Below are 27398 nucleotides of genomic sequence, written 5' to 3'. Positions count from 1 at the left end.
TGCACATGCTTTTTTGCACATATTTGCAAAACTTTTCACTATCTATGTAGTAAAATGCAGGAAGTCAACTTTTCCTAATTCTTCCTAGTTTTAGAGGTGCTGGAGTTTTTCTTTGTCTTTATTGAAATGAAAAACAAATGTGTGGTCAGCGCTGGGTACAATGGGATGGCCTAATAAACTTATCAAAGAGGAAAGGACAAGGACAGATAGATACATATAAAGTAACATAAAAAAAAAAGTCCCTCCTTCAGGAAAGAGAACAATGCACCCTTCTTCTCGTTTTTGCAAACATATACCGATTATTAAGGCAAATCAGTTATTTCTGGGTAATTACCCTTTCATTTGGATGTACTGGAAGTTTTTGCATATTGAGGGATAATATATGAAAATTTTAGTCAAGCTTCAGCCAGGGCTTCTGTAGCCCCTGACCAAGAGTTCCCTTCTAAGTTTCTATAATTATAAGTTATAAGATATTGTAAGTTTCTATAATTAACATCTTATAATTTCTATAACCATATCTTATGTTTCTTTAATTAATATTCTATAATTGTATTTTTATTTATTTTGCTCATTTTCCCAATTACATTTTAATCTGATTCTGGCCACACTTGTCATCAGCTGTGTTTAACATTTCTGGTGTAGAAGACAGACTTGTGTCAAGAAGAATTCAGTTCAACTCCTGTTTCAGACACTTACCATCTGTGCAACACTGGGAAAATCACTTAATTTCTCAGCCTAAGTTTCCTCATTTGTAAGGTGAAGATAACAATAGTAATAATAAGTTCATAGAGTTGTGAGATTCAAATGAAATAATATATATAAAGCACTTTGAAAATCTAAAATACTATATAATTGTGAGTTATCACTAAACTGAAAAGAATACACTAGATGATCTATGAAGTATTTCATCTCTAAAATGTTAAAGTAAAACTGAAGATTCATTCGGTTTTGATAAAGATTTCAAATCAATAAAAATAAAGGAACTGCCACAGATGTCCCTCCTTTAAAGCCTTCTTGCCCAGAACTCAGTTTCTAAAGGGGGCATGGGTCTATTCACATTCCCCCAAATACACCTGACATTTCACTGTCTTTGTATCTTTGTTCATCCTATTCCTTGGTCTTAAGTGCATCATTTCCACTCATCTATAAAATGAGGGAGTTGAATGTAAAGTAAAGCTTCCAAATTTAAATCTATACTCCTATAATGTCTCACCTAAAATGCCCCTTATTATCTATGAAAATCCCATTCATTGCTTTGTGACCTTTTATGACCCATACTAGAGTCTCCCAAATTCCTTTGGTATTTTATGCTGTTACGATTCACAAGGTAATTATCACATAATGCCTGGGGATGAATTGACTCTCTCTCTCTCTCCCTCTCTCTCTCTCTCTGTATATTGTGTGTGTGTGTGTGTGTGTGTATTCTTCCTAGAGGACAACGACTAGGTCTTAACCTTTCTTGGATACATTAAAGAGCCTAGACATAGAAAGTGTCCCCAAAATATCTGACTCCTTGGTACTTCATTGTCCTATAAACAAAGTAAGGTGGCTATGATCTAACAGAAGCGCAGATACAGAGTCAGAAACAGGCCTGTGTTTCAGGCATCCCCTCCCAAAAAGAGAAAGAGAGACAGAGAGAAACTACTATAGGTCAATTCCTTTCTCTGGGCCTCAGTCCCATTACTTGTGAAATAGGAATAATAATGTCTGACCTGCCTATTTTATAAAATTATTAGGATGAAGTAAGATGTTGGATGGATAACCCCAGTCCCAAAGCCCACTGGTATGGGACTCTCTCCTCATTGGTATGGATCAATGCCCTGCACCTGTGTAAGGGGGCAAGGTAAAGTTGGCCAGGTGATACAAGTGGATAGAGTGCCAGGGTTGGAGTCAGGAAAACTCAACTTCCTGAGTTCAAACTCAGCCTCAGACTTTTCTTGTAATCCCAGGCAAGTCACTTAGGCCTGCTTGCCTTAGTTTCCTTATCTAGAAAATGAGCTGGAGAAGCTACACTCCGGTAGCTTTGCCAAGAAAATCCCAAATGGGATCACAGAGTTGAGCACAACTGAGATAACTAAACAGCAGCGGAGCTGAAGAGACCAGGAGAGAGGGTAGCTCTTTTGTCTTTGCTTAAGACACTTTTGGCTTCCAGCTTCAAGAAAAGATGGAAGATGACAACCCTCTTTAAGGTGACTGAAGGAAAAGGCTCTGGAAAGTATAAAAGAGGAGGGGCCGTCTTCATTGTATCCCTATCCCCAACTTTCTACATGAGAGTCTCTGAGGAACAACCTTTTGGGTAAAACCTGGCGTTTTTTCTTGCTCTCTTACTCTCTGGCTCTCACTTTCCAAGTTACAATGCTTCTAAGGAAATGCTCCTTCACTCTGTACTTTTTAGTATATATATTATCATATATAGGTTTTCTCTGATTTCTATTTGACTATAAAATTGGATAAATGGTTTTCTTGATTAAATGGAACTTATTATGGAACAGGCATTTGGTCAGAAGGCAGAGCAGAGGGAGAGGGTTTGGAGGAAGTCAAGCCTTTGGTATAAGGCTTGGTCCTGCTTCCTCCATTTAATCAAACAGCGATCAGAAGTTAGATTAAACCTGAAAACAACATTTCCTTGGCTAATAAAATTTAAAGGGACAGATACATATAATTATAGTCCAATATCCCCTTTTCTCAGGAGAGCAGCCTCTGGTCCCCAATTCCCTGCCTCCCTTCCTGGCAGTAATCAAAGCCTCTCTTGCAGAATAGTAGGAAGAGAAGAGGCTAGAGGTGTCTGTTCTACCTCCCTTTGAGCCACACAAGGACCCCTCATGCTATACGTGGGACACAATCTCCACAAGAAAAGACATCACTATATATGCAAAATGCTTTGTAAAGGTAATATAAATTATATTTGTCTTTCCAGTCCTTTATAAATGTAAACTCTTGTTACTAAAACCTGAATGATTTTTCACTAGATTATTCCATGCTGTAATTCCATTATTTATAGCCACATAGGATCTTCCAAAAGTCGTGCCTCTAAATAACCTGTGAGCCCCTAAGTCTGGGACTCTCAATAACCAAGAAGCATTTCACAGCCATATTTTTAATGTTGTGGTATTTTCTGCCACAAGATGGCACTAGGTAATCACAACCAAGAAGGCTTAGATAGAATTTGGACCTAGAGAAAGAATAATATTGAAGATTATATGATAATCAATTCAGATGGACATAGCTTTTCTCAACAATGAGATGATTCAGGCCACTTCCAATGATGAAGAAACCCATAGGGGAACTGAGTGGGGATCACAATATAACATTTTCACTCTTTTGTTGTTGTGGTTCTTTGCTTGCATTTTATTTTATTTCTCTTTTTTTTCCTTTTTTATCTGATTTTTCTTGTGCAGCATAATTGTGGAAATAAGTATAGAAGAACTGCACATGTTTAACATATATTGGATGAGTTGCCATCTAGGGGAGGGGATGGATGGAAGAAAGAGAAAATATTCGTAACACAAGGTTTTCAAGGGGTGAATATTGAAAATAGAGAAAGAATATGAAAGAGAAAAAGAAAAATTTGGAACACAAGGTTTTGAAAGGATGAATGTTGAAAACTTTGCATGTATTTTGAAAAATAAAGAGCTATTATTGAAAAAAAGAAAAATTAAACATCAGAGTCAGCCAGCTCTAAATTCACATATTCAAATCAATTGATTGTATATTTATTCTACTCTTACTACTATATACAAATCACTATGCTGGGTCCTCGGTATACAAAAAGGAAAAAAATGGCATGCCTCTTGTTCTGAAGGAATCTAAAAATCTAATATAAGTAAATCTAGACTTGTACACTAGTAAGCATAATATAGGGTATATATAAGAGGTACCTAAGAGAGTTCAGGAAGTCCTAAGACATCAAAGAGGCAAACTAAAAACTGCTTTTTAGTACTTACTCTCATTGAAATTGGCTCAAATAAGTCACGATACACACACTCAGGATATAGGAATCTTTCTTATCCTGTGGGAAAGTAGGAGGAGAAGGACATAGAAAAGGGGAAAGGTAGCACTGATACAAGAGAGAGCATATTGGAAGAGGTAAGAGTCAGAAGCAAAACACTTTTGAAAAGAGATAGGCTAAAAAGTAAGAGAGAGTAGGATAAAAAGAAGGGGGAATTGGATGGAGGGAAACATACTTGGTAACCATTACTGTAAAAAAAAAATAGCAAGTTTCTTTGATAAAGGTCACATTTCTCAATTATATAAAGAATTAAATCAAATTTATTTTTTTTTAAAATTAATTCCCCAAGTGAGCAAAGGATATAAACTGGCAGTTTTCAGATAAAGTAATCAAAGTTATAGTTATTTTAGTCATTTATAATCATTTAGTGTTCTACATCACTGTTGATTAGAGAAATGCAAATAAAAAAAACTCTTGAGATTACCGCACACCTATCAGATTGGCTAATATGACAGAAAAGAAAAATGACAAGTGTTGACAGGGATGTGGGAAAACTGAGACACTAACATACTGTGGTGGAATTGTGAAATGATTCAAACATTCTGGAGAGCAATTTGAACCTGTGCCCAAAGCAATAAAACAATGCATACCCTTTGACCCAACAAAATCACTAATAGGTTTGTATCCCATAAAGATAAAAAAACAAAAAGCAAAAGGACCTATATATACACAAATGTTTATAGCAGCTATGTTTATAGCAGCTATTTCAGTAGTGGCAAAAAATTGGAAATTGAGAGGATACGCAATTGAGAAATGGCTGAATAAGTTGTGGTATGTGGTTGTGATGTTAGATTATTGTAAAAGAAAAAAAAAATTAAAGGGACATGTGTACATGTTTATAAACAGACGAGAAGGGACCAGGATAAAGGGAGATACTATATACAGAGAATATGAAGACGATAACTGACAGAGCGAGATCCCTAAGGAGACAGAATAGGATGACATCAAAGACACAAAACAGAGGAATTAACCTTGTCCAAAAAAAAAAAGGGCTATTTCATGCACTGATTCTGGCATCAAAAAATAGAGCTTTTGAAGTACTAAAACTGGGAAATGGGGGAGATCATAATTCACCACCTTTCCCATGAAGTAGGAAATGAGAGCATGTACTAGAAAAAGGGGTAGAGATGATACTGGAAGATATCTGGAAAGACAGGAGAAGGTTAAAAAGAGACTCCATTAAAGTGATTGGGGATCAATCTAAACCAAATTGAGTTAGCTACCATTCAGCACTCATTCATGATGTTCAGAGTCACACAGGGACAGTTTCAAGCCTCTGGCTCCCAGGTCTTGCTTCTTCCCACTGTGACCTGCTTCATTTTAACACAACATTCAGCTCCTCAGAGTTGTGAAATCCCTCTGGCAACATGATTTCATTATGTGATCCCTCATTCCCAGCTCATACAGTGGGCTTGTTCCTTTTCTTCCTTTCTTACCTGCTGTTCATGCAGGAGAAACCTCTGGAAGTCATGCAGGTGAACAGCAGATGCATCTGGCCGATCTGTATTTCTACCAACAAAAGGGGAGGGAAAAAAACGTGATATTTAGAGATAGAGCTCTTCCCAACAAGGTCAACAACAGTAGGAACTTTAAGTAGGGACCTAAGATCTTGTTGAGCAAAATGTCCAAGCACAAGCCTGAAAGTTACCTTCCTTGCCCAGGGAGCAAATGGTTGAGAGTGACTATTCTTTCTGCATGTCAAGATTGGAAACCTTTCATTTGCCAAAAGGGAAAATTACTGTTCAGACCAAAAAACCCAATCTCATGGGCATGAATACATGGAACTGCCAAATAAATGAAGGAAGAAATCTCCTGGGTGCAAATTTCACAGAAATAAGGCTGGATCTGAACACCATTTAACAACAAAAAGCTGGCATTATGGAATGAATATTTTTGAGAGAATGGGAAGATTTTGCAAGAAAGCTATAAATAAACAATTTTCCTTAAGATTTGCAAAGAGAGAAGGATCTTTTCTGTTTGAATATTGTTGGAAGATAGAATTTGCCAATGCCTCCCCTTTCTTCCCCTTTATTAACAAATTAATTAAATTAACAAAAAAGCGGTTAGGGAGTGCTGTGGGTGGAATGATGGACCTGAAGTCAGGGAGATCAGAGTTCAAATTTGACCTCAGACCATTAATATTTGTGACTTTGCCTACCTCAGTTTCCTCAACTGTAAATTAGGAGTAATAATAATAACTACCTCTATGGGCTGTTGTGAGATTCAAATGAAATACTATTTGGAAAGTACTTAGCCCAATGTTTTGTTACCATCCTCTGAGAGCATCCCAAAGCAGGGTAGAATTGGAAGCTAGAAGGGGTAGAAGGGGAAATAGCAGACCCGGCACAGCTATAAACCTGACAGACCTGAACAAAGGTTAGAGAGAAGCCTCACCCCAGAATAAACACAGATGAATCTCTTTTGAACTCATCAAGAATCTGAAAAATAAGAGAAAGAGGAAAAGTAAGGGCTGTGTTAAAAAATGAGTGCTAGTCAATGAGTATTATATTTTCATTGATTTCTAAACATTTTAACTGGCTAATTTGTAACTTTAAAACTGAATATAAAATAAATGTTTAGCATTGTCTTTCCTGTCTTTTCACAACCTAATGGCATAATATTTTGACATTATAAACTAACTAATGCCCCATCAGAGCTCAAGTACCACTCAAATCCACCTGTTCCAATAAGAATCCAATAAAATCAACAAAAAGACTGAGTTCTACAATATGCATTCAATACAACACTTCCTTTCCCAAATCCCATTCCTACCCATCCATCAACTCTCCTTCCCTCCCCTCTTCTCCCCTCCCCCCCAGCTTCTCCACAATTAATGGAAGACCTAGAATTTGGTACTTTGAGCAAGAAACAAAAGTGAGCTTTGACTTTTCTTTTAGATAAGTAAAGGAATAATTCATGCCAGAAATAAAGATATAAATACACACAAATGCAAAGAAACAGGTAACAGACAACTTCAATTACTTTCTCAAAAAACTCCCTCCTATCCTATCCCTGCCCTTTCAGGGGATCTGGAACCAGAGGAGGAAAACAAAATAATGCTCTAAAAAGAAAGCGCCATTGTTTAAATTTATTCATTTAAGCTTGATTCATTAAGAAAATATGGACTTTGACTCCCATAAATATGTTCTACATTCAACTAAATGGAGACCATTCTTCAAAAGGATATGTCTAATTCAAGATCAAAATCGATGAGTTAATGCTAAAAATTAAATTGTGGGATGTTCTTTTAAAAATTCCAAGGGCGGTTAATCAATAAACATTTATTAAGTGTCTACTATTGCTGGATACTATACTAACCACTGGGGACACAAAAAGGGATAAAAACAATTCTTGCCTTCAAAAAATTCACAATCTAACAATGGGACAATAAGCAAGTAAATATCCTATATAGAAAAAATAGGAAATAATTAAAAAGGGAAAATACTAGAATTAGGAGGTATTGGAAATGGCTTTCTGCAAAAGATGGGATTTTAGTTGGAACTAGAAGGAGACCAAAAAAAGAGAAGCCAGTAGGTGAAGATGAGGAGGAGCATATTCAAAGTATGGGGAACAGTCAGAAATGAAGTACCTTATAAAGTCTAGTTCATGGAAGAGGCAGGAGGCTGCTATCACTGGATCAAAGAGTACATGGTGGGGAATGAGATGTAAGTCTGGGCAGGGGAGTTGGGAGGTTTGGAAGGGTTTTGGATGCCAAACAGGATTTTGCATTTGATCCTGTATGTGATAGGAAATGAAAGAATTTACTGAATAGAATAACGTAGTAGGACATGCATTTTAAGAAAATCACTTTAATAGCTAAATGGAGACTGGATTAGAATGCAGAGAGACTTGAGGGAGGAAGACCTATCAGAAGGCTATTATAATAGTTCAAGTGGGAGGTGATGAGGGCTTGAACTGGAGTGGTGGCAATATCAGGAGAGAAGGAGGTATTTTCAAAAAATGCTGCAAAGGTAAAATCAATAAATCTTGATAACAGAATGTATGGGGACGGGGGAAGAGGGAGAATAATTAAGGATGACAATCCAGGTTATGAGCCTGGGAAAATAGAAGGATGATAGTGCCCTTTTTGTACCCCAAGATATTAGCACAGATCTGGCACATGTTTTACTCAATCATTTTTAGATATGTCTAACTCCTTGTGACCCCCATTTGGAATTTTCTTGGCAAAAATGTTGGAGTAGTTTGCCATTTCCTTCTCCAATTCATTTTACAGATGAGAAAAGGAAGCAAACATAGTTAAGTGATTTGGCCCAAAGTCCCTCTGCTAATAAGTGTCTGAAGCCAGAACTGAACTCAGGAATATTCTATTCCCATAGCCACCACAGTAAGCACTGAATAAATACTTATTGATTGACTGAATGCCTTCAACAGTAAAAAGGAAGTTTAGAGGGGAGGAGGATTTTAAGGGAAAGATAGATAATGGGTTCAGTTCAGGACATCTAGTAAGATTCATCCAGTGAGAGATTTTGAATAGGCAACTGGAGATGCAAGACCATAGGACAGCAGAAAGTTTGGGTCAGTATAGGGAGATGTAAGAATTATAAGCAGATAGATAATTAAATATATAGGAGCTCATGAGATTGCCAAGTAAAGTAGCATAAAAAGAAAAGAGAAGAGGACCCAAAACCTGTGAGATACCCATGGTTAGTGAGAATGACCTGGATGAGGCCCCAGCAAAGGAGACTAAGAAGTCATAATCAGGTAGGCAGGAGAATAAAGAAATATCTCCAAAACCTAGAGAGAAGGATGATCAACAGTATCAATGACTACAGAAAGACCAAGAAGAATAAAGCCATTGGATTTGGCAATTAAGAGATCACTGGTAATTTTGGAGAGAGCAGTTTCAGTGTAATTAATAATAAGGTCAAACAATAAGATCAGAACCTGGATTATAAGGGAGAAAAGAAAAAGAGGGAAAAAATAAAAGAGAAAATGGAGGCACCTATTGTAGATGACCTTTTCAAGAAGTTTAGTTATAAAGAGCAGAAAAGCTAGAGGACATTTAGCAGAGATGGAAAGATCTGGTGAGAATTTTTAGAGTAGTAGATTTGTAGGCAATAGGAACTGAGCCAGTAGAGAGGGAGAACCTAAAGATAAGTGACAGAGTTGGGATGACAAAAGGAATATGGAATCACTTGAGGAGTTAGTGTTGACAAGGAGCAAAGATGAAATAGCTATTTCATCCTATGAGATGCGGTGAAGGAGGAGAAAGTAGCAAAAGACATTTGAGTGACAGGAGAAGAGGATGAGGGAGAAGAGAGAGCTCACAGAGGATGGCCTTAATTTTTTATCCTGGAAAAATGAGGTTAGGATTTCATTGAAAGAGTAGGGGCAAGGGGCAGCCATGGAAAATTTGAGAAGGAATGAGTTCTTGTGGAGAGTGGAATAGTGATCTGATAAAGTAGGTGGGATAGCCTAGCAGCAGCGAGGGCCCACTTGAAGTTTTATAATATAAAGTTGTAGAGGAACTGATCAAAACAGATGTGTGATTTTATTCACCCTTTTCAGCAACATGTCTGCAAGAGTGAAGGTGGTGAACACTCCAAGGGATCCAAAGGTAAGGGGCCTTGTGAGACCTGGTCAAGAGGCCAAAGCTTTAATTCCAGCTATCACTTCCCAATCCTGGGCTTTAACTTCCTTCTCTGTCTTAGACTAGGAAATCCCTGAAGTATTTTCCCAGATCTAGGGTTCAATGATTGATGTATGGGGGGGGGGGGGGGTGAACTGAGCCAATATATGATACCATTCACTGTTCTAGCTTATTTCTAAGTTTGCTTCAAGAAAATAATATGAAGGAAAAAACAAAGCAAAGATTCCTAAAATGTTCTTAGGGCAATAGCATAGCTCACAAATGCAACTATGTAATATCACCGGAAATACAGAAAAACACACCAGGGATGACAGAAGTAGGGTACCAAAGAAGAAAGAGGCTGTACAAAGTACAAAGACCGGGGTTACATCCCAGTTCTATTTCCTATGCAACCTTTTACTCTCTGGGGTCTCAGGTCTCCAATCTGTAAAATAAAAGGGTTAGTCTCTAAGATCTGAAGTTCCAAATCTACTTTCCTATGATCATTAATAATGCTATAATAATTAATAATCAATAATTATGATAATAGCAGCTCCCATTTCTCTAACACTTCAACATTTGCAGAGTCCTGTGAAGTCAGGAATGTATTATTATTACTACCATATCACTGATAAGGAAACTGAGGCTCATAGAAGTAAAGTAATTTGCTCAGTCTCGTAGCTGATGAGCAACAGAACTGGGATTCAAACCAGGTCTTCTCACTCCAAACCCAGGAATCTGTCTCCCAATGGTTAAGTGGTGCTCTGGAAATAAGTTAGGCCTAACTGGAAACTCTGACAAATATTTTGGGGAGAGATCTCAGCCACTGAGCTGACAACTATTTTCCATCTTACTTGAAAAGACACAAGCAAAGAGTAGCATTCTTCAAAAAACACATCAGAGTAAAATCTCTGTTTTAATTGGGGCACTAGGCTTTGAAAGATACTAGGGAGAGCCCTTCAGATGAGAGTTATAGAAACCCTGTGAGCATCTATTTCTGGAATTGATGGGAAGAGATAAACCTTTACAATACTACAAAGAAATCTCATTAATTCACAACCCACTTGAATAAACATTTACAACATCAAAGACTCTTCTCCTAAGATTTTCCAGGTTTAAGTCTAAAATATCAGCAAAACATCTAAGTTTCACTACTAGGGTCTGTATGCTCAAAAACGTCATAAATATGCATGTGCAAAACTGTAGCAATTCTTTTTGTGGTGGCAAAGAACTGGAAAATGAAAGTAACAGAATATTATTGTTCTATAAAAAATGATAAACAGGATGCTTTTAGAAAAACCTGGAAAGATTTACATGAATTCATTGCTTCACTCAAGCAAGCAGAACCAGAAAAACATTGTACATGGCACAACATTGTACAACATTTTCCTGATCCTGTGTGATGATCAACTATGATAGACTTGATTCTGTTCAGCAATTCAGTGATCCAAGGCAATTCCAATAAATTTTGGATAGAAAAATGTCATCTGAGTCCAAAGAGAAAATTTTGAAAATTGAACATGGATCAGTGCATACTATTTTCACCATTTTTTCCCTTGGGTTTTTTTCTCTCATGGTTTTTCTCTTTTGTTCTGATTTTTCAACCCAATCAATATGACTCATATGTTAACATTTTTAAAATGAATATACATGTATAACCTAAACAAATTTTTTAATAAAAAATAAAAGATTCCTATTAGGTTTCTAGAATTTGGGGGGCTGGGTATTAATTCTTGTAGTTTGTTATTTTTCCTCAATGCCTAGGACACAGCATGGTGGAATGTAGGCTGACTGAAAATGTAATGTCTTTCCTGTCCTTGACTCTAGTTACTTACAAGGATCCATTTAGATCTTACTTTAGATTTTGTTTTGAAGTAATCAAACATTTCTTTAAAAAGCTCTCTTATCAGGTTTCTCATTAAACTACTGTGACCTTTCTCTCAGTCTTCTGAAAAAGACAGTTTTATTGTTATGTTCTACTAAAGCAGGGTGGAAATACTTCCAAGAAATTAAAATGTAGATTCCTGCTATGACCTGTTCAGTCAAGCCAAAGGATAGGATGCAGGGTCAGTACTTCACAACCAAACCAGTCTCTCTCTGGCTTCTTCAAAATTCAACTGAAGCTCAGAATCTCTCCTCGATGCTTTCATATACACTTTAAATCAATATGTGTTGGTGTTGATGGTTCTGATCCATTCATCTATGAAGCCCTTACAAAAAATGTCAAAGCTGGCCCAGGTGTTTCAGGATAACTTTCTGCACATTTGGAAAGACCAGAGGAAAAAATCAGGATGGTGAAGTGAAGAACCCTGAGAGCATGCTATATGAAGATCAGCTGAAAGAATTAGGACTGCTTAAACTAGAGAAGACATGTCTCAGACTAGAAAACAATATTTATATTGATATCTACTATATATTGAATTATTTTGAAGAGCTGACTTCCTCAATCTGAAGTATTAGGCTTGTTTTGTTTGGCCCAAGAGAGTCAATCAGAACAGGATAAAGAAAAGTACTTTAATTATTAGAGCTATACATAAGGGGAATGGGCTATTTTAGAAAGGAGTGAATATATAATAATTTTCTATATATCTGTATATTTATTTGTGTCTAATGGTAGCATCTCTAGAGCAGGGATGAACAAGTTGATTTTAGAAAGGCCTGGAAAGATTTACATGAATTGATGCTGAGTGAAATAAGCACCAGGAATACATTGTGCACAATAATAGCAAGAATGTGTGATGATCTACTATGAAAGACTTGGCTCTTCTCAATGGGTCAGTGATCCAAAACAATTCTGGTAGACTTTGGACAGAAAATGTCATTTGCATCCAGAAAAAGAATTAAGGAGACTAAATGTCAACAAAAATCAACACATGCTATGTTCATTTATTTTTCCTCTTTGAATCTCCCCCATGGTTTTTCCCTTTTGCTTTAAGTTTTCTCTCCCAACATGATTCATAAAGAAATGTGTATTAAAAACAAATAAACTTACTAGGAAAAAAAAACTTTTTCTTTCATACAGTCTCTCAAACCTCCCTTTCCAGCACTAGTTGTACTTTCATCCCTCTATTCACTGGTTGAGGTGGAAGAGTCAGAATATTGTTTGCTCGCCATTGTTACTTCTAAACCTATTCTCTACCATGAGTCTTCAAAAGTCTTTCCCCCTCTGAAGTTCATTTAATCCATGTCTACCACCCAATCACAATTCTTGTAGCCATCTTCTGACCTCCAAGATATTCCCTTTCTTTCCTCAATGAATTCAGCACCTGGTTCAGTCTTTTTCTTTTTCCTAACTCCGGCCCTCATCTTTAGACTTCAACATGCATATTGACACTCCCTCAAACACCCTTAACTCCTAGTTCCTTATTCATTTCCCATGACCTACTGTTCTACCTCACCTATACTCCACATAGAAATGATAATATGACCTTGCCTTGATCTTGCCATCATCCACAAAGGCACATTTACTTCCGAACTCTGAAATTCCCTCATTGGGTCACAAATTACAACACTCCATCTCTCTGCCTCATAACCCCAAAATCTGCTGTTAATTCTGCCACAGGCCATCCTTTCTAGCAGCTATCTTCTTATTTTTTATCCCATTACAACCTTTTAATGAACTCATTCAACTCTTTAACATCCACTTCTCATAAATCCCACACCCCCTTATGCTATAGCTGATCTCATCCTCCTAAGCCTTGGATCATTATCATTATTTATTCACTTTGCTTCTTTTCATGTGCTGCTTAATGAAATTTTAAAAAATCACAGCATTGTCCTGAATGGATCCACTATAAATTTAATTCTGAGAAAAGAAATTTTTTGGCTTTGATCACACAGAGCCTGAGACAAGACTGACTCCAAAAAGAACTCTGGGAGATGACTATGAACCACTACATAGAATTCCCAATCCCTCTATTTTTCTCCACCTGCATTTTTTATTTCCTTCACAGGCTAATTGTACACTATTTCAAAGTCCGACTCTTTTTATACAGCAAATTAACTGTTTGGACATGTATGCATATATTGTATTTAACTTATACTTTAACATATTTAACATGTATTGGTCAACCTGCCATCTGGGGGAGGGGATGGGGGGAAGGAGGGAAAAAGTTGGAACAAAAGATTTTGCAATTGTCAATGCTGAAAAATTACCCATGCATATAACTTGTAAATAAAAAGCTATAATTAAAAAAAAAAAAAAAAGACTGGCTCCAAAGCAAGTCTTTCAATCACTAAACTATGCAGCCTCTCAGTTAAATGCATTTAGCTGTATATTTATTTATATAACATATATGCATACACATGCATACACACAGACACACAAACTTTCTCAAATAAAACTCCTACTATATATATATATATATAAACAATTTCCATTAGCCTTTCACTAAGTCCTGGTACCCTACATTAGTGACTAGCACAATGCTAATGCTCTATCATTAGTTTGGGGAAAATAAAGTTTCACAGAGTACACAAATGAGCCCCAAATCACCTGGCTCTCTTTGATTACACAGTACTTAGCCCAGATCATCCCTGCTCCAACTCAAGTAATCTTTCCTCCATGCCTTCAAACAAGAATGATGGGGGAAAAAAAGATAATTTAAAATGAGAACTAAAGGGAAAACACAAAGAGGTCATTCAAATTATGGCTGTTCTTACGGATTTCTGTTGCTCAAACATCATCTTTTTGTAGAATAAGTGGAACTGTTCAAAGCTGAGTTCATCCTTGTAGGCACCTATTTCCTATGAAGGAAAAGCAATAGAAGCCATCAGTCCAGATCCCACCTCAAACACAACAGCCCCTCTATCCTGACAACAAAGCTTAGGTTAGGTGACCATGACCACACTAACCAGTCGACCTGTGCTGAACCTGCACCCATCATTAATGAGCAGGAGAGAAGCTGCCCCCTGCTTCCCCTGGGAAGAATCCAGGGAGAGGCTACATTCATTATTTGGTCTCTCCAGGTCCAGAGCTTAGAAGGCTGCAGACATCAGTTATAAGGAGGGATTCCTCTTCCATCCCTCTCCCGCCTCAGAGAGGAAACTGTACCAGAAGTCCTTTGATCAAGTCAAATTTAATACAATTATCGTGTATTGATTAGATGGCAGCTATATACCAGGTACTATGCACAGTCCTCAGGATGCAAAGACAAATGAAATAGTCCCTAGTCAGAATGAGTTTACATCCCACTAGAGTGAGGAAACAAAATGAGCACATATAAGTAAATGCTAAAAATATTTAAAATCAACACAAAATAATTGTGATGGTAGGAGAGTGAAAATTAGTCAGTGGCATTTGAGGTGAACCTCAAAATTAGATAAGAGTTCCAAAAAGATGAGAAGGGGCAGCGTTCCAGGCAAAGGAAATGGGGCAAAATCATGGTCATGGAAAATGGATAGTTTGCTGGATAGTAGAGTATTTGAAACAAAAACGAGTATTGTGTAATCACCTGGAAAGAGAGACTGGAGCCAAATTATATAGAGCTTTCAATACTAAAGAGAGAGGTTTGTATTTTAATTTTTCAGCAATGGGGAGCCACTGAAGCTTCTTGAGCCCAGGTTTGATATGAGCAGTAGAATGAGCTTTGGGAATATCAACTAGGCAACTAAGGATGGACTTGAGAGAGGAGAGAATGGGCGCAGGGAGACCAGTCAGGAAGCTACTTGGCTGCCCGTTTGTGCAACAGAATTCCCATTGCTGAGCCCATATTGCTCACTGAATCCCACTGAACTCAGCCTAATGCTGGCGCTTTATAGAAGTAGATGAGAGAACTCAGTTTCACTGGCTGCACAGCTCCCAAGGCTGCACAGGTAGAGTGATGTTTCATCATTATGTCATTGCTTTCAAAAGAATGTTTGTGCAAAGGATAAAGCAAATGTGGTCCAGGATGCAGGCCAGAATAGCCCAGAAAGGGGAAATAAGAAGCCCAGGTCGAAACAGCCCAGTGACCACAGTGCTCTCAGAGCAAATTCCCCACTTCTGAAGTTCCTCTGAGGCACTTCAGGGCAGAGACAGATAATCAATCAAGAACCAAAGAGGCCTTTATTTTACAAGCATTCTGAGTGTGAGCCCAAGGCTTCTGGAAGCAAGAGCAGGAGGGTCACCCCAGGCAAAATGTTCACCACAAGTTCAGCAAATTGGGAAGACAGCTCCATCACTTACCAGGAATTTGTCTTTCAGGAACTTGGCGCTGCTCACTTTGAAGTTTACTAAAGGAAGAATGGTCTTCAGTTCTCTGAAGCTGATACTGAAAAGAAGCAGAGGAAAGCACCTTAGCAAGCTTCCCAGGCCCCATCTCCAAAGACAATATTTCACCAATGATTCTGACTGACAGCCCATCTGGGTCTTTTACATAATTACTGTGTTTGAGCCTTCTCCGTGAGGGAAAAACCACATAACAAACTTTCACCAAGTACACACATAAAGTGTGTTAGGCATGGTGAGGTATGCAAGATGATATGGGATAGGGTCTCAACCCTTAGGATTAAATGAGATAATATTTGTAAAGTGCTTCGCATAGTACCTGGCACATAGTAGGCATTATATAAATGTAACTATTATCATGTTATTGTTATTATTATTATATTCAAGTCTCCACTAGTCTAAAAAAATCTTTTCTTTAATCTTGCTATATTCCAAGAAAGTTAGACCCCATATATATATAGATATTTTGGTGCATTCTTTCCTTTGGTGATCTGATCTGGCCAGGGAATCAAATATCAATAAAATGCATTTGTCTCTGGCCAGAATCTCTCCCTTGAGTTCCTGACCTACATCTCCAACCAGCTGTAAGACTTTGTGTGTCATATTAGCACCTCATAGAATAGTAGCATTGTCATTTCTTTATGGTAAATACTGTTTCTTCACATTTATTACTATTCCCCAATTGATGTAACATTGTTTTGTTTCCAATTCTGTCACTGTTAAGAACACTATTGGTCCCTTAGAACAAATAAATGATGGAACACATATTTCTCTTCTTCACAGAAAGGTGAAGTACTAAAGGTAAAATGTAGACTATACTGTTGGCCACGGTTTCTTTGTCAGTCAACAAGCATTTAGTGCTTACTGTCAGTTGGCACTTTGATGGTTGATGGCATTATCCATAAGACAAGCTGTTGGCTTTCCTTTCTGTTATGTGTTAGGAATGAAAGATAAATTGGCAGAAATGAGGGAGTGCAAAAGGGCAATTTTAACACCAACCCAAGTGATATTAGATGGATTTTGATATAACTACTATATTTAATGAAAGCACAACCATGTCATTCTTATCTAAGTCATAGCAACCAGGACTTAATTGTGTGAAATCAATCTGCTGTGACTTGGACTTGTATTAAATTTGGATTTAAGACCTGTGCTCCATAAAACTTGCCTACTTCCATATTTTCAATGTTCTATGATCCTTGTCCTGATGAGACAAGCTAAGTTAGGTATGTACATACACTGTGTTGTATCCTTCTGCATGAGGGAAAAATCCACCCATAAATTTTCACCAAGTACTTACCATGTGCTGACATGGGAAGAAATGTAAAAAGACACAGAGTATTTGCCCTCAGGACCAAAGGAGATAAAATCTGTAAAGTGCTTAGTTTAGTGCCCCATTAGTCACTGTCAACATGAAACAGGGAAGAAAACAGGCAAAAAAGTCTAGAACCGACCCATACTTTATCTAGTTAAGCTCCAACCTAATATGAATGAACTACCAAGGAAAGCAAAGTGATTAACACCCGTAACAAGTCAGAGACCAAGATGGCCCAAACAGCTAGTGTAGTGCGGGAGCCCTAGAAGCCAGAGAGAATTCGTCCGGATCAAAATGGGGCAAGGAAAGACCCAGTAGGCGCAGGTTACGTTACTACAAATCACAAGAAGGTAACAGAAGTGACTATACCTGAAGCTGGAGGAGTGAACCTGGGACCTCACACTAGAATACTGGGCTACTATAAAAGTCACAATCAGAGTTATTGGGAAAATACCAGTATGGACTGGAGCAAGAGAAGGAAAGATGAGGATAGCCGAGTGCAAGAGTTTGAAGGGCTGTTATATATGTGGAATTAGATTCATTCTTCTTGGTCTTAAAGACATTACAGAGGCAGAAAAGCTCAGGGATTAAAAATATGTAAAAATGGAATTCACCTCTTTGGACAGGGACTAGTGATTTCCACTGCCCCACGTATAAGTGATAATCATTTATCAAAGATAACTTATACAAAGGTTCTTGCACAGTCATAGGACTAGATACTCCTAAAGGTCTCTTCCAACTCTGAGATTTCTATATAAGAAGGTAGATCAAAAACACATGAAAACAAGTATATTCAGTTCTGAGCACATGAGGATGGGGAATGGAGAAGGGGGATGGATTATGAACAAATTGGAACTCATTTCCAGAAATGGATAATTACAAAAACAGAGCAACTAAAACAATGTCACATAAAGAATGGTTGAAGTAACTAGAACCATTTGGCCAGAAAAAGATGAAAAGATGGAGAATGGTTAGAGTCAGTTCTGGAAGCCTAGAATTGATCAAGTTTTCACCTCACAGGTAAACAAATTCCAATAATTCAGCCTAAGGCATTTGTGACATAAAACATATCCCCATCTAGAAGGCACCAGTTGCAAGGAAATATCCCTGTTCCTTAGAATTTCTTATATATTCACCCTTTATTATTTCAGTTGTAATTATCTTTATAAAAAAAGGAGACATCAAGCTAGTGGCATTCTCTTAAGATCTTCTTCTTGTTGTTGTTCTTCTTGTTCTTGATCTTCTTGTTCTTGCTCTTCTTCTTCTTCTTCTTCTTCCTCCTTCTCCTTCTCCTCCTCCTCCTCCTTTTTCTTCTTCTTCTTCTCCTTCTCCTTCTTCTTTTCCTTCTCCTTCTCCTTCTTCTCCTTCTTCTTTCTTCTTTTTTTTTAAAGTGCATTTTTTAATATCCCTTCAATGTCCCCCCACAATGAACTCTCCTTTATAACAAAGAAAATAGGGTCAAAAATCCCAACTGACCAATAGATGGCTAAAAATTCAGCTAATGGGATATGAATCCATCAATCAACAGACATTACCCCCTACATATACAAAAATGAAGTCAAATGAACCAAACTTCAGGGAATTTATTTCTTATTCTAAAGATGAAAGATGATATCCAGGATAATTGAACCACTTCACAATTCTAACAGTATTTTATTAGTGTGCCTGTCATACCCAGCACCTGATTGAAGAAAGGGAGAGGCAGTTGTGGGGGGAACTGACTTGGTTTTTGTAAAGATTTTATTCAGTTGTTTTTTTAGTCATGACCTACTCTTCATGACCTCATTTGGAGTTTTCTAGGCAGAGATACTGGAGTGGTTTGCCATTTCCTTCTTCAACCCATTTTATAATGGGACACTGAGGCAAATAGGATTAAGGGACTTGCCCAGAGTCAAACAGCTATGAAGTCTCTCCCTGTGCAACAGGAGAACTGTTCAGTTCTGCAAATATGTATTGTATCTAGGATATACTGCAACATATTTAACATATATAGGACTGCTTGCCATCTTGGGGGGGGGGGGAGGGAGGGAGAGGAAAAAACAAAACATAAGCGAGTGCAAGGGATAATGTTGTAAAAAATTACCCTGGCATGGATTCTGTCAATACAAAGTTATTATTAAATAAAATAAAATTTAAATTAAAAAAAAAAAAAAACAGCTATGAAGTCTTACAACTCTAAAAGGAAAGCTTACATAAGAACATGGGGCAGAAGCCATAAGGAAGAAGAAAGTCTTGCCAGTGGAGATCACAGGATCCTAGCATTTAAAGCATAAAGACCCTAAAGACTATTTAATCCAGTCTCCTCATTTTCCAGATGAATAAACTGATGATATGAATAGTCCAAGCTCTTCATAGAAGTAGTAAATAAAAGAACCAAGAATCAAATTAAGATACTCTGACTCCAAATTCAGTGCCCTCTTTATTATACACCAAAGGTAAATCTAGGACAATCATAGTTAGACCCCTAATGATTAATATGATACTCCTTTTAATAGGGAGTGAGAGATTTTGGATATAAATAGAATGCTACACATATACACATATTATCTGTTTTATTTAACTGTTTTTCTTTGTTGTAAAGAAGGGCTCATGGTGAAGAGATTACATATTCAGAAATACAATAATAGAAAAGCAAATGATATTGAGAAAGATTGATTTAACTTTTTTTAAAAGAAAACTAATCTTAGTCTGAAAATTAAATAATTCAGTGCTCTATTTCCTTATTTATAAATACATTCTATCTCAACATGACAGATCTAGCACCAGAAAGAATCTCAGAGGTTATATGATGATAATGTTAATAAATAATTTCTCATTAATATAGTACTTTAATATTCTCAAAGTATTTCACAGATATTATCTCATCTGATCCTCACACTCTAGAATGCAAGGGCTATAATTTCCCCTACTTTGCAAATGAGGAAACTGAAGCAGACTGGTTAAATGCTTTGCCCAGACTCATACAGCTGGTATCTGAAACCTGAATCAAACTCAGGTTTTCCTAGATCCAGGTTCAGCAATCTATATACTCCATCAAGTGTAAGCTGTACAGTTGAGGAAACTAAAATATAGAGAAGTTACATGGCTTGCTCAGGGTCAGACAGGTAGAAGGAGTTTTTATGAGGGTCTGAATTGGGGGGCTGGTTTTGTTAGTGGATGGAGGATGTCACTGTGTTTCTTATGTTTATTTTGTTCTGAAGGTGATTGAAAATTGGAAGCATCCACTTTTTCTCCATTCAACAACAAAACTGAATAATTTAGTGTTTCATTAGGGCAGGAAATAGGGAGCGCAGGTGCGGAAGTGATCTGATAACAAAATAATTAAACAATTCAGTTTGTCTTCTCCTTTCAAGAAATCAGTCATGTCACTACAGACAGGAATGAGAAGGAAATCATAAAATTCTAGCATCCCATAAAGATTATAGTTTAAAATTTTTCAAAACACTATATATATATAAAATCTTCAAAACTCAAGTGAGATGGATGGTATTAATTAACCCCATGTTATAGATGAAAATTCTGAGGCTAAGTGAGAATGACTTATCTAAAGTCACACAACTAATATGCATCTGAGGTGAGCTTCAAACCCATGTTGCTATAAATTCCCCCTAACTACTTCAATAGACCACTGACAACCTCATGCTTCCTCATTAACCAACAAAACATCCTCTTGTGCTCTATTCTATTTTCCATGGGGATTATTTCCCTTACCCCACCCTAGAACAGCTCTCAAGCCCCTTTGTTGCTCCCAGTTAAGAATGAGTTTTACAAACACTAAGATCTAAGAACTGTTCTTTCCCTTAACCTGTCTTCCTCAACTTCCAATCCAATCAGCTGTCCCCATGAAATGAATTGCTAACAAAATACTATCAGTTTCTGAGAAAATACCTTGCCCTAATGCAACACTAAATTATTCAGTTTTGTTGTTGAATGGAGAAAAAGTGGATGCTTCCAATTTTCAATCACCTTCAGAACAAAATAAACATAAGAAACACAGTGACATCCTCCATCCACTAACAAGACCAGCCCCCCAATTCAGACCCTCATAAAAACTCCTGCCTAGATTATTACAATAATCTCCTAATAACCCAATAGTGTCAAGTCTCTACCCACTCCAAATCACATTTCCCAGCAGAAGTCTGAACAGGTCCCTCCCCTATTCAACTCTCAGAATATAAAGACTTGAAAAAAATAAGAAACTAGGGAAATTACAAAGTTCTCAACTTAGGTTTTGAGGCAATTAGAAGACAACCAAGATGCAAGGAACTCAAGTATTTTTTTCATTCTACAACACAAGAAAGTCACTTAACCTCCTTATTCCACCGCAGTTTTCTTAAAGTAAATGGCAGGACAAGGGTAGACCTTCAATAGTAGCAAGGGTTTATTCAGTGGAGGTTCCTTCAATTTCTGAACTCACAGGAACAGTCCAAGATAAAATGAGTATTATTGTGCAATACTTGATAGCCTACAAAAGTTTTTCATCAAATTCATGACTCCAGTAATGATTAAGAGCTTATTACTACAAGGTCCAGTGCTTCTTGATAGAGTCAAATTAAGTCAAAAACATTTATAAAACACCTAATCAAGTTAGACCCTTAGTCACTAAATGGGTATGGCTTCAGAAAAACTTTCTCATTTTTTTCCTTTTTGATCTGATTTTTCTTGTTCAGCATGATCATCATGAAAATAAATATAGAAGAATTGCACCAGTTTAACATATATTGGATTACTCACTGTCTAGGGGAGGGGGTGAGAGGAAAGGAGGGGGAAAAATCACCTACTACAGAGAAAACAGTCATGGAATAATACAATGACCTTGATTTCAAAGAAATTGGGTTGATAATTGACTTGTAAATGCCTTGATGTTCCCAAATAGGGATTACTGCTGATTAGAGTGGAGATGGCAGTCAATGATGATTGAATAAAGGTGATATGTGGGTCCTGAAGAAAAATTAAGAGATTAAAAAAATGAGATATTTTAGAAAAAAATACACACTGAAAAGCAGTAGTGACTTTAACCTAGCCCTAAAAAAGAAAGTTGGACACAGAATAGAGAAATATCTGCAGGAGCTTAATACTGGGAAAAACTCATGTCATTGTGTCATTGTGGCAATGCCAAAGCAAATAACACCAAATCACAATCCTGGGCCACCCAAGACTGAGAAATATGTGCGCCAGAGACCAGAATTTCTCAGTTTTGTTCACAGCTCACGAGTCACCTATACATAAAAAACAATCATGGGATAATACAAATGACCTTGATTTCAAAGAAGCAGGTTTGCCAATTGAACTTGTAAATGCCTTGATGTTCCCAAATCATTTGAACAAGTCAAAGTTCTTTTATGGCTAGCAAGAATGAAACCTGAAAACCAAAGTGACCAACTCCTTACAGAGAATCAAAGCAATAACATTCCTCGCAGATGCAAAAAACAATTGATTTCCTCTGAACCCTTCCATAATTCTTCCAGATGATCCAGTTTAAAGGAGAAATGAGACATGCTATCTTAGCTTTTCTCCCAGTGTATAAATGAGAAGAGGACCAGCTCCAGAAAACCAGGGAACCAAAGATTATCAAGGAGATCCTAAACATAATAAAATGTAAACTCCTTTACAATAGAAAGATTCTTCCTTTACCAGCAGTGGAATATTGGCATCTAAGTTAGGTCAAAACAAACCAAATCTTTCTATTCTAAAGGGGTCCCCTTGTACCACAGAGTCACAGGAATAATAGATTTAGAATTATAAGGGGCTTCAAAGACCATCTAATTAAATCCCCCTTTACAAGTAAAGAACCTAACATCAAAGGAAATTGACTTCTACAAATTTATACAGGTAGTAAACATTAATGGTAAGATTTAAATCCAAAGTTCATATTCTTGCCAGTCTATTTACTCTTCAATTGTGATATTTCAAAATATCTGCTCCTTAATTAGTGCCGACACTCCTTCTGACAAAGACTATAGAGACCCTAAAGATCTTGGCAGACAACTAAGGTTGCTACCAAAAAAAAAAAAAAAAAAAAATTCATTGGCGATTAATCCTTTGATGAGTTGAGTTGGGCTTCTTTTTTAATGGGGATTATTTTACCAAATTTTTCTTTCCTTCATCTCTTCTGTTTGCTAATATCCTGTATTATTTAGCAAAATTTTTGTAGTCCTTGAAGTAGTTTGAAAGAGAGCTGGGTTTGGTTAGAACCTCCCATTCTGCTATCTTTATTAGGACTCTTGACAGTAACAATGACCAATACCAGACCTGTATCTAAAGTTTGCACTTGTCCAGTTTTGTAGAACCTAGGAGATCTTGTGTTCCACTGGTAGAGCCTTCAAATATTAATGAATTCTTAAAGAAAGACATCTGTGAAGAAGAGTCTTAAAAAATAGTAATCATCTATTTAAAAAAAGAAAAAAAAAGAAATAGTAATCATCCTCAGGCTCTATCTCTGGTGATGATGCATGCCTAATATTTTCCTCTCCATAAAATGTTTTTGTTCTTTAATATATGAAATATGAATTAGAATTCAAGTGAACCAGAAAATAAATTATAAAACATTCTTACCTATTTCTCCGAGTTTGATCTACAGAATAAATTTGTTTTCTTAGCCAGCTAGAAGAAAAAAATGAGAGACAAAAAATTATGAAAACAGCAAAACTCACCCACATTCACATAACTATAAAACAAGAAGTCAATACTGTCCTGAGTTAGGACAGGAAACTAATTGTGTCATTCCCAGACCTTTCTTTACTGAACTCTACTTCTTCCAGAGACCTTTTAGTTACAAATACCTTTTCACAGTTTGGAGATATCTTAAGAGATGCTTAGCATCTAGAATAAATAAAATGATAATCTTGTTGTCTTCTGAACTGGTTAAATCCCAACTGGAGTCTTCAACAATATGTTCAGAAGAATCTGATCAGAAGAGGTTAAAAACAGAAGAATAACCCTAAGAGGACTGGCTGAAGGAAGTAAGGATGTTTAGCAGGGAGAAGAGGAGGCTTAGAGAGAGATTTATAACTGATTTCAAATATCTGATAGATTCTCATAGGAAACAGATCAAATGTTCTATGTAGCCCCAGAGGGAAGATCTCAGAGAAATAGATGGACTGAACAGGGAGATACATTTTTGACTCAAATTGAGGCATTTCCTAACAATTGTTGCAGTTCAGTGACAAAACGGGTTGCCTTACAAAAGAGTAAACTCTTCATACCTAAGGGCATTCAAAGACTAATAGAATAATAACTTGAATGAAATGCTATAGGTTATGAAACTAAACCAGGTGACTATAAGGTCCCTTCCCGCTTTAGGCTTCTATGAATCACTCAAATGAAATTAAACTGATTAAAAGATGGCATAAATTTAAATGCTTCAAATTAACTTCTTTTTTAATCTTTGCACACAAACATTAAGTTCTGAGACTGAAAGTTTCAGACCTTAATCCACCCCTACAAAAAGACATAATGGAGAATCTCTCCCTCAGAACCAAGAGAACTTGAATTTCCTTACTGATCAATGTTGTCATTTCAATTCTTAGATGAATCTTATATTGAATTGCCATTTTCCCCCACATATGTTATTCAAGTGTTTTGTTCTCTTCCATATTTTAATGATTAGTTACCATATGGTGCATAGGATAGAAAGCTAACCTTAGATTTAGGAAGATCTGGATTAAAGTGTTGCCCTTGACAAATATTGGCTGTGAGTGATTTAAGTCCTCAGTTGCCTGGAGAAGACTTTCTAAGCATCTAAATTGCAAAGTGAACACTGATCCACGCTGATAAACAGTGTCATTCTTTGGAGTTGCTTTTACCAATGAAATCTTGAGTCTGATTCCACAAAGAACCAAAAGAACAACAGTTTGAGGATAAAATACAATTGTTGTATATCATTTGAAAGTAATCTGGATTCAAATAAGTGAGTTTGAATCTCTATTCTACATGACAGTTTCCCCAAACACTGCAAAATAATAAGAAGAAAAAGGGAAAGACCAAATACCTCTCAATAATAGCTGGTGTTGAGGCGCTCTGAGCTTCTTGGTGCAAAATTGTCAAGCCACAAAGCCATTTATTAGCATCTTCTTTGGAGTCCACTGAAAAGATGAAGAGAGAAACTGTTACACAGAATGCCTGATGGGTAGCTCAGTTCATTTAACAATGAACATGATATAGACAAAAAAGGGTCCCCAGAGATTCCCTGCCCATGAAAATATGCAATAAAGGGCTAAAGATCAGCAGATGGAATGAAAGCAAACTAAATGCCATAGTTGGAAGGGCAGTGAATTTAGAGTCAGGAGACTTGGATTTTCATCAATGCTCTGACACAGACTGCTATGTGACTTTGGTCAGGTGTAAGACAATGTTGCCCATCCCAGCTTCCACAAACTACCTTCTCCTGTTTACTCTAATTTCTCTTATAGAACAAGCACTAGGAAATCATCTCTGAACATGTCAATAACTTTCAACAAATCAAAAGAGCCTAATTTATTATTATCTTCATTTCAAATACGATGAGATAGACTGAGAGAATTTGTCTATCTATCCCCAACAATGGTTTCTCAGGAACCAAAACCCAGAGCAGTGAGATTCCCATTTCCCTCTCTTTTCTTAACAGTTATGAAGTCTCTAGCATCCATCAACCCAAAGTAAAATAAAACAAAAAAACTACATTTTTGTGCAAGTGAGAGGCTGGATACTAGAATATTGTAATTCATGACTATTTGATGAATGTTGGTGCCATAGAAATTTATGATATTATTAATTAAAATTCTACTATAATTAATTTATATCAGTGGAAGGAATATCCATACCCAATAAGTCATAGACCCTTTGGATTTCTGAGGTAAAAATGGTTCAGTCATTAGAAATAAGGCTGCATCAAGGCTGTCACTGTAATTGTCCATAATGGAAAAGGTCTAGAGATCATCCTGTCCAATCCTTTCATTTTTTGTTGTTTCAATCATGTCCAGCTCTTCATGACCCCAATGGGGTTTTTTTTGGCAGAGATACTGGGATGGTTTGCCATCTCTTTTCCAGCTCATTTTATAGATGAGGCAAAGAGGGTTAAGCGATTTGCCCAGAGTCACTCAGCTAATATCCGAGAATCAGATTTAACTCAGAAAGATGAGTCTTCCTGACTCCAGGCTGAGCACTCATTCCACTGTACCACCTAGCTACATTTCATAAATGAGTAAATCAAGGTTCAGGGAAGAAAGATGACTAATCCAGAATCACAAAGTCAGTCAGCGGCAGAGAGCAAACTAAGATTGATTTCTTTTGTCTATATTTAGGGATCCTTCTGCTACTGTATAGCTAAATAATAGTGCAATAGAGGTAATGGAGCAAAGGACTAATTTGCATAATTATCCATTAATATTCTAGATATTCCTTCCTACTAAGTTTGATAACACAAGCCAATATTAAATTTGAATACATTTTATTCTGGGGAAGAAGCTGCTTCATATATCTGTTTTTCCAAGATAAACTCAAAGCTGCCCCCTTAAGCATCTAAAGATCTTTTTAAAATTTTTAACATTTGGTGTGTTAGAAGTCTTCCTATTAACAAGTGACATGAAAATACAAAGTTGGGTGAAATGATCCTTCAGAGAAGAGCTCATTCCAAAAGAACAGCTATAAACTGCAGCAAGACTTCACAACCTGAGTGGAGAGTGGGAAGGAGCTCATTACAAAATTATAAAATTTAATATTTCCCATTAATGGTTCTTTTAAATTTACTAAGTAGTTTCCTGGAATATCATATTAATGCTATCACAGGTAAATGACATCTAAGAGCCCATACTTAGAGTTCTTTTTTGCTGTTAATATGTTCTCCTTGCTTCCAATCTGTTATCTTATTTTCCCTCACTTTGAAATCAGATGAAAAAAAAGGTGAAAAAAATGTGATTTTTGGGATTCAGGGATCCCACAATTAAGTACATCATCCAAGGAAGTCAGACAGAAATCAAAGTCCCCAAAAGCTTTTAGAAACCCTTTTTGTAGCAACAAATAACTATAAACAAACTGAGGGCACATAAGACCACCTTGTATAGTGGTAAGAATATCTAATTTGCAGTCATAAGATCTTAATCACCTGAATCTACCACTTACTACTTATGTGACCTGGACACATCACTCAACCTATCTGAGTCTCAATTTCTTCATCTAAAATGGTAGTATTGCTCTCAATTACCTCTAAAGTCCTTTCCAAATCTTAATTTATAATATTATGATTAAGGAAAGGTTTCTGTGGTTCATTAATATAATAGTATATATGCACTGTGTCATA

At 36.7% G+C, this 27398-nt stretch overlaps 1 protein-coding gene across 1 annotated transcript in view; it reads right to left on the bottom strand.

The window, feature by feature from the left end:
* PLCG2 (phospholipase C gamma 2) overlaps positions 1-27398 on the bottom strand; it is a 157005-nt gene that overhangs the window by 59281 nt on the left and 70326 nt on the right. Inside the window, exons 4-9 of the mRNA XM_051976179.1 lie at positions 25113-25206; positions 23678-23725; positions 15766-15850; positions 14262-14345; positions 6404-6447; positions 5446-5518 (exon numbers count right to left, since the gene is read on the bottom strand). Of these exons, the coding sequence (XP_051832139.1) occupies positions 5446-5518; positions 6404-6447; positions 14262-14345; positions 15766-15850; positions 23678-23725; positions 25113-25206 (428 nt within the window). The remainder of the gene's footprint in view (positions 1-5445; positions 5519-6403; positions 6448-14261; positions 14346-15765; positions 15851-23677; positions 23726-25112; positions 25207-27398) is intronic.

The sequence above is a fragment of the Antechinus flavipes genome, chromosome 2, assembly GCF_016432865.1.
Source record: "Antechinus flavipes isolate AdamAnt ecotype Samford, QLD, Australia chromosome 2, AdamAnt_v2, whole genome shotgun sequence".
NCBI lineage: Eukaryota > Metazoa > Chordata > Mammalia > Dasyuromorphia > Dasyuridae > Antechinus > Antechinus flavipes.
This window is presented reverse-complemented; position numbering and strand designations above follow the sequence as displayed.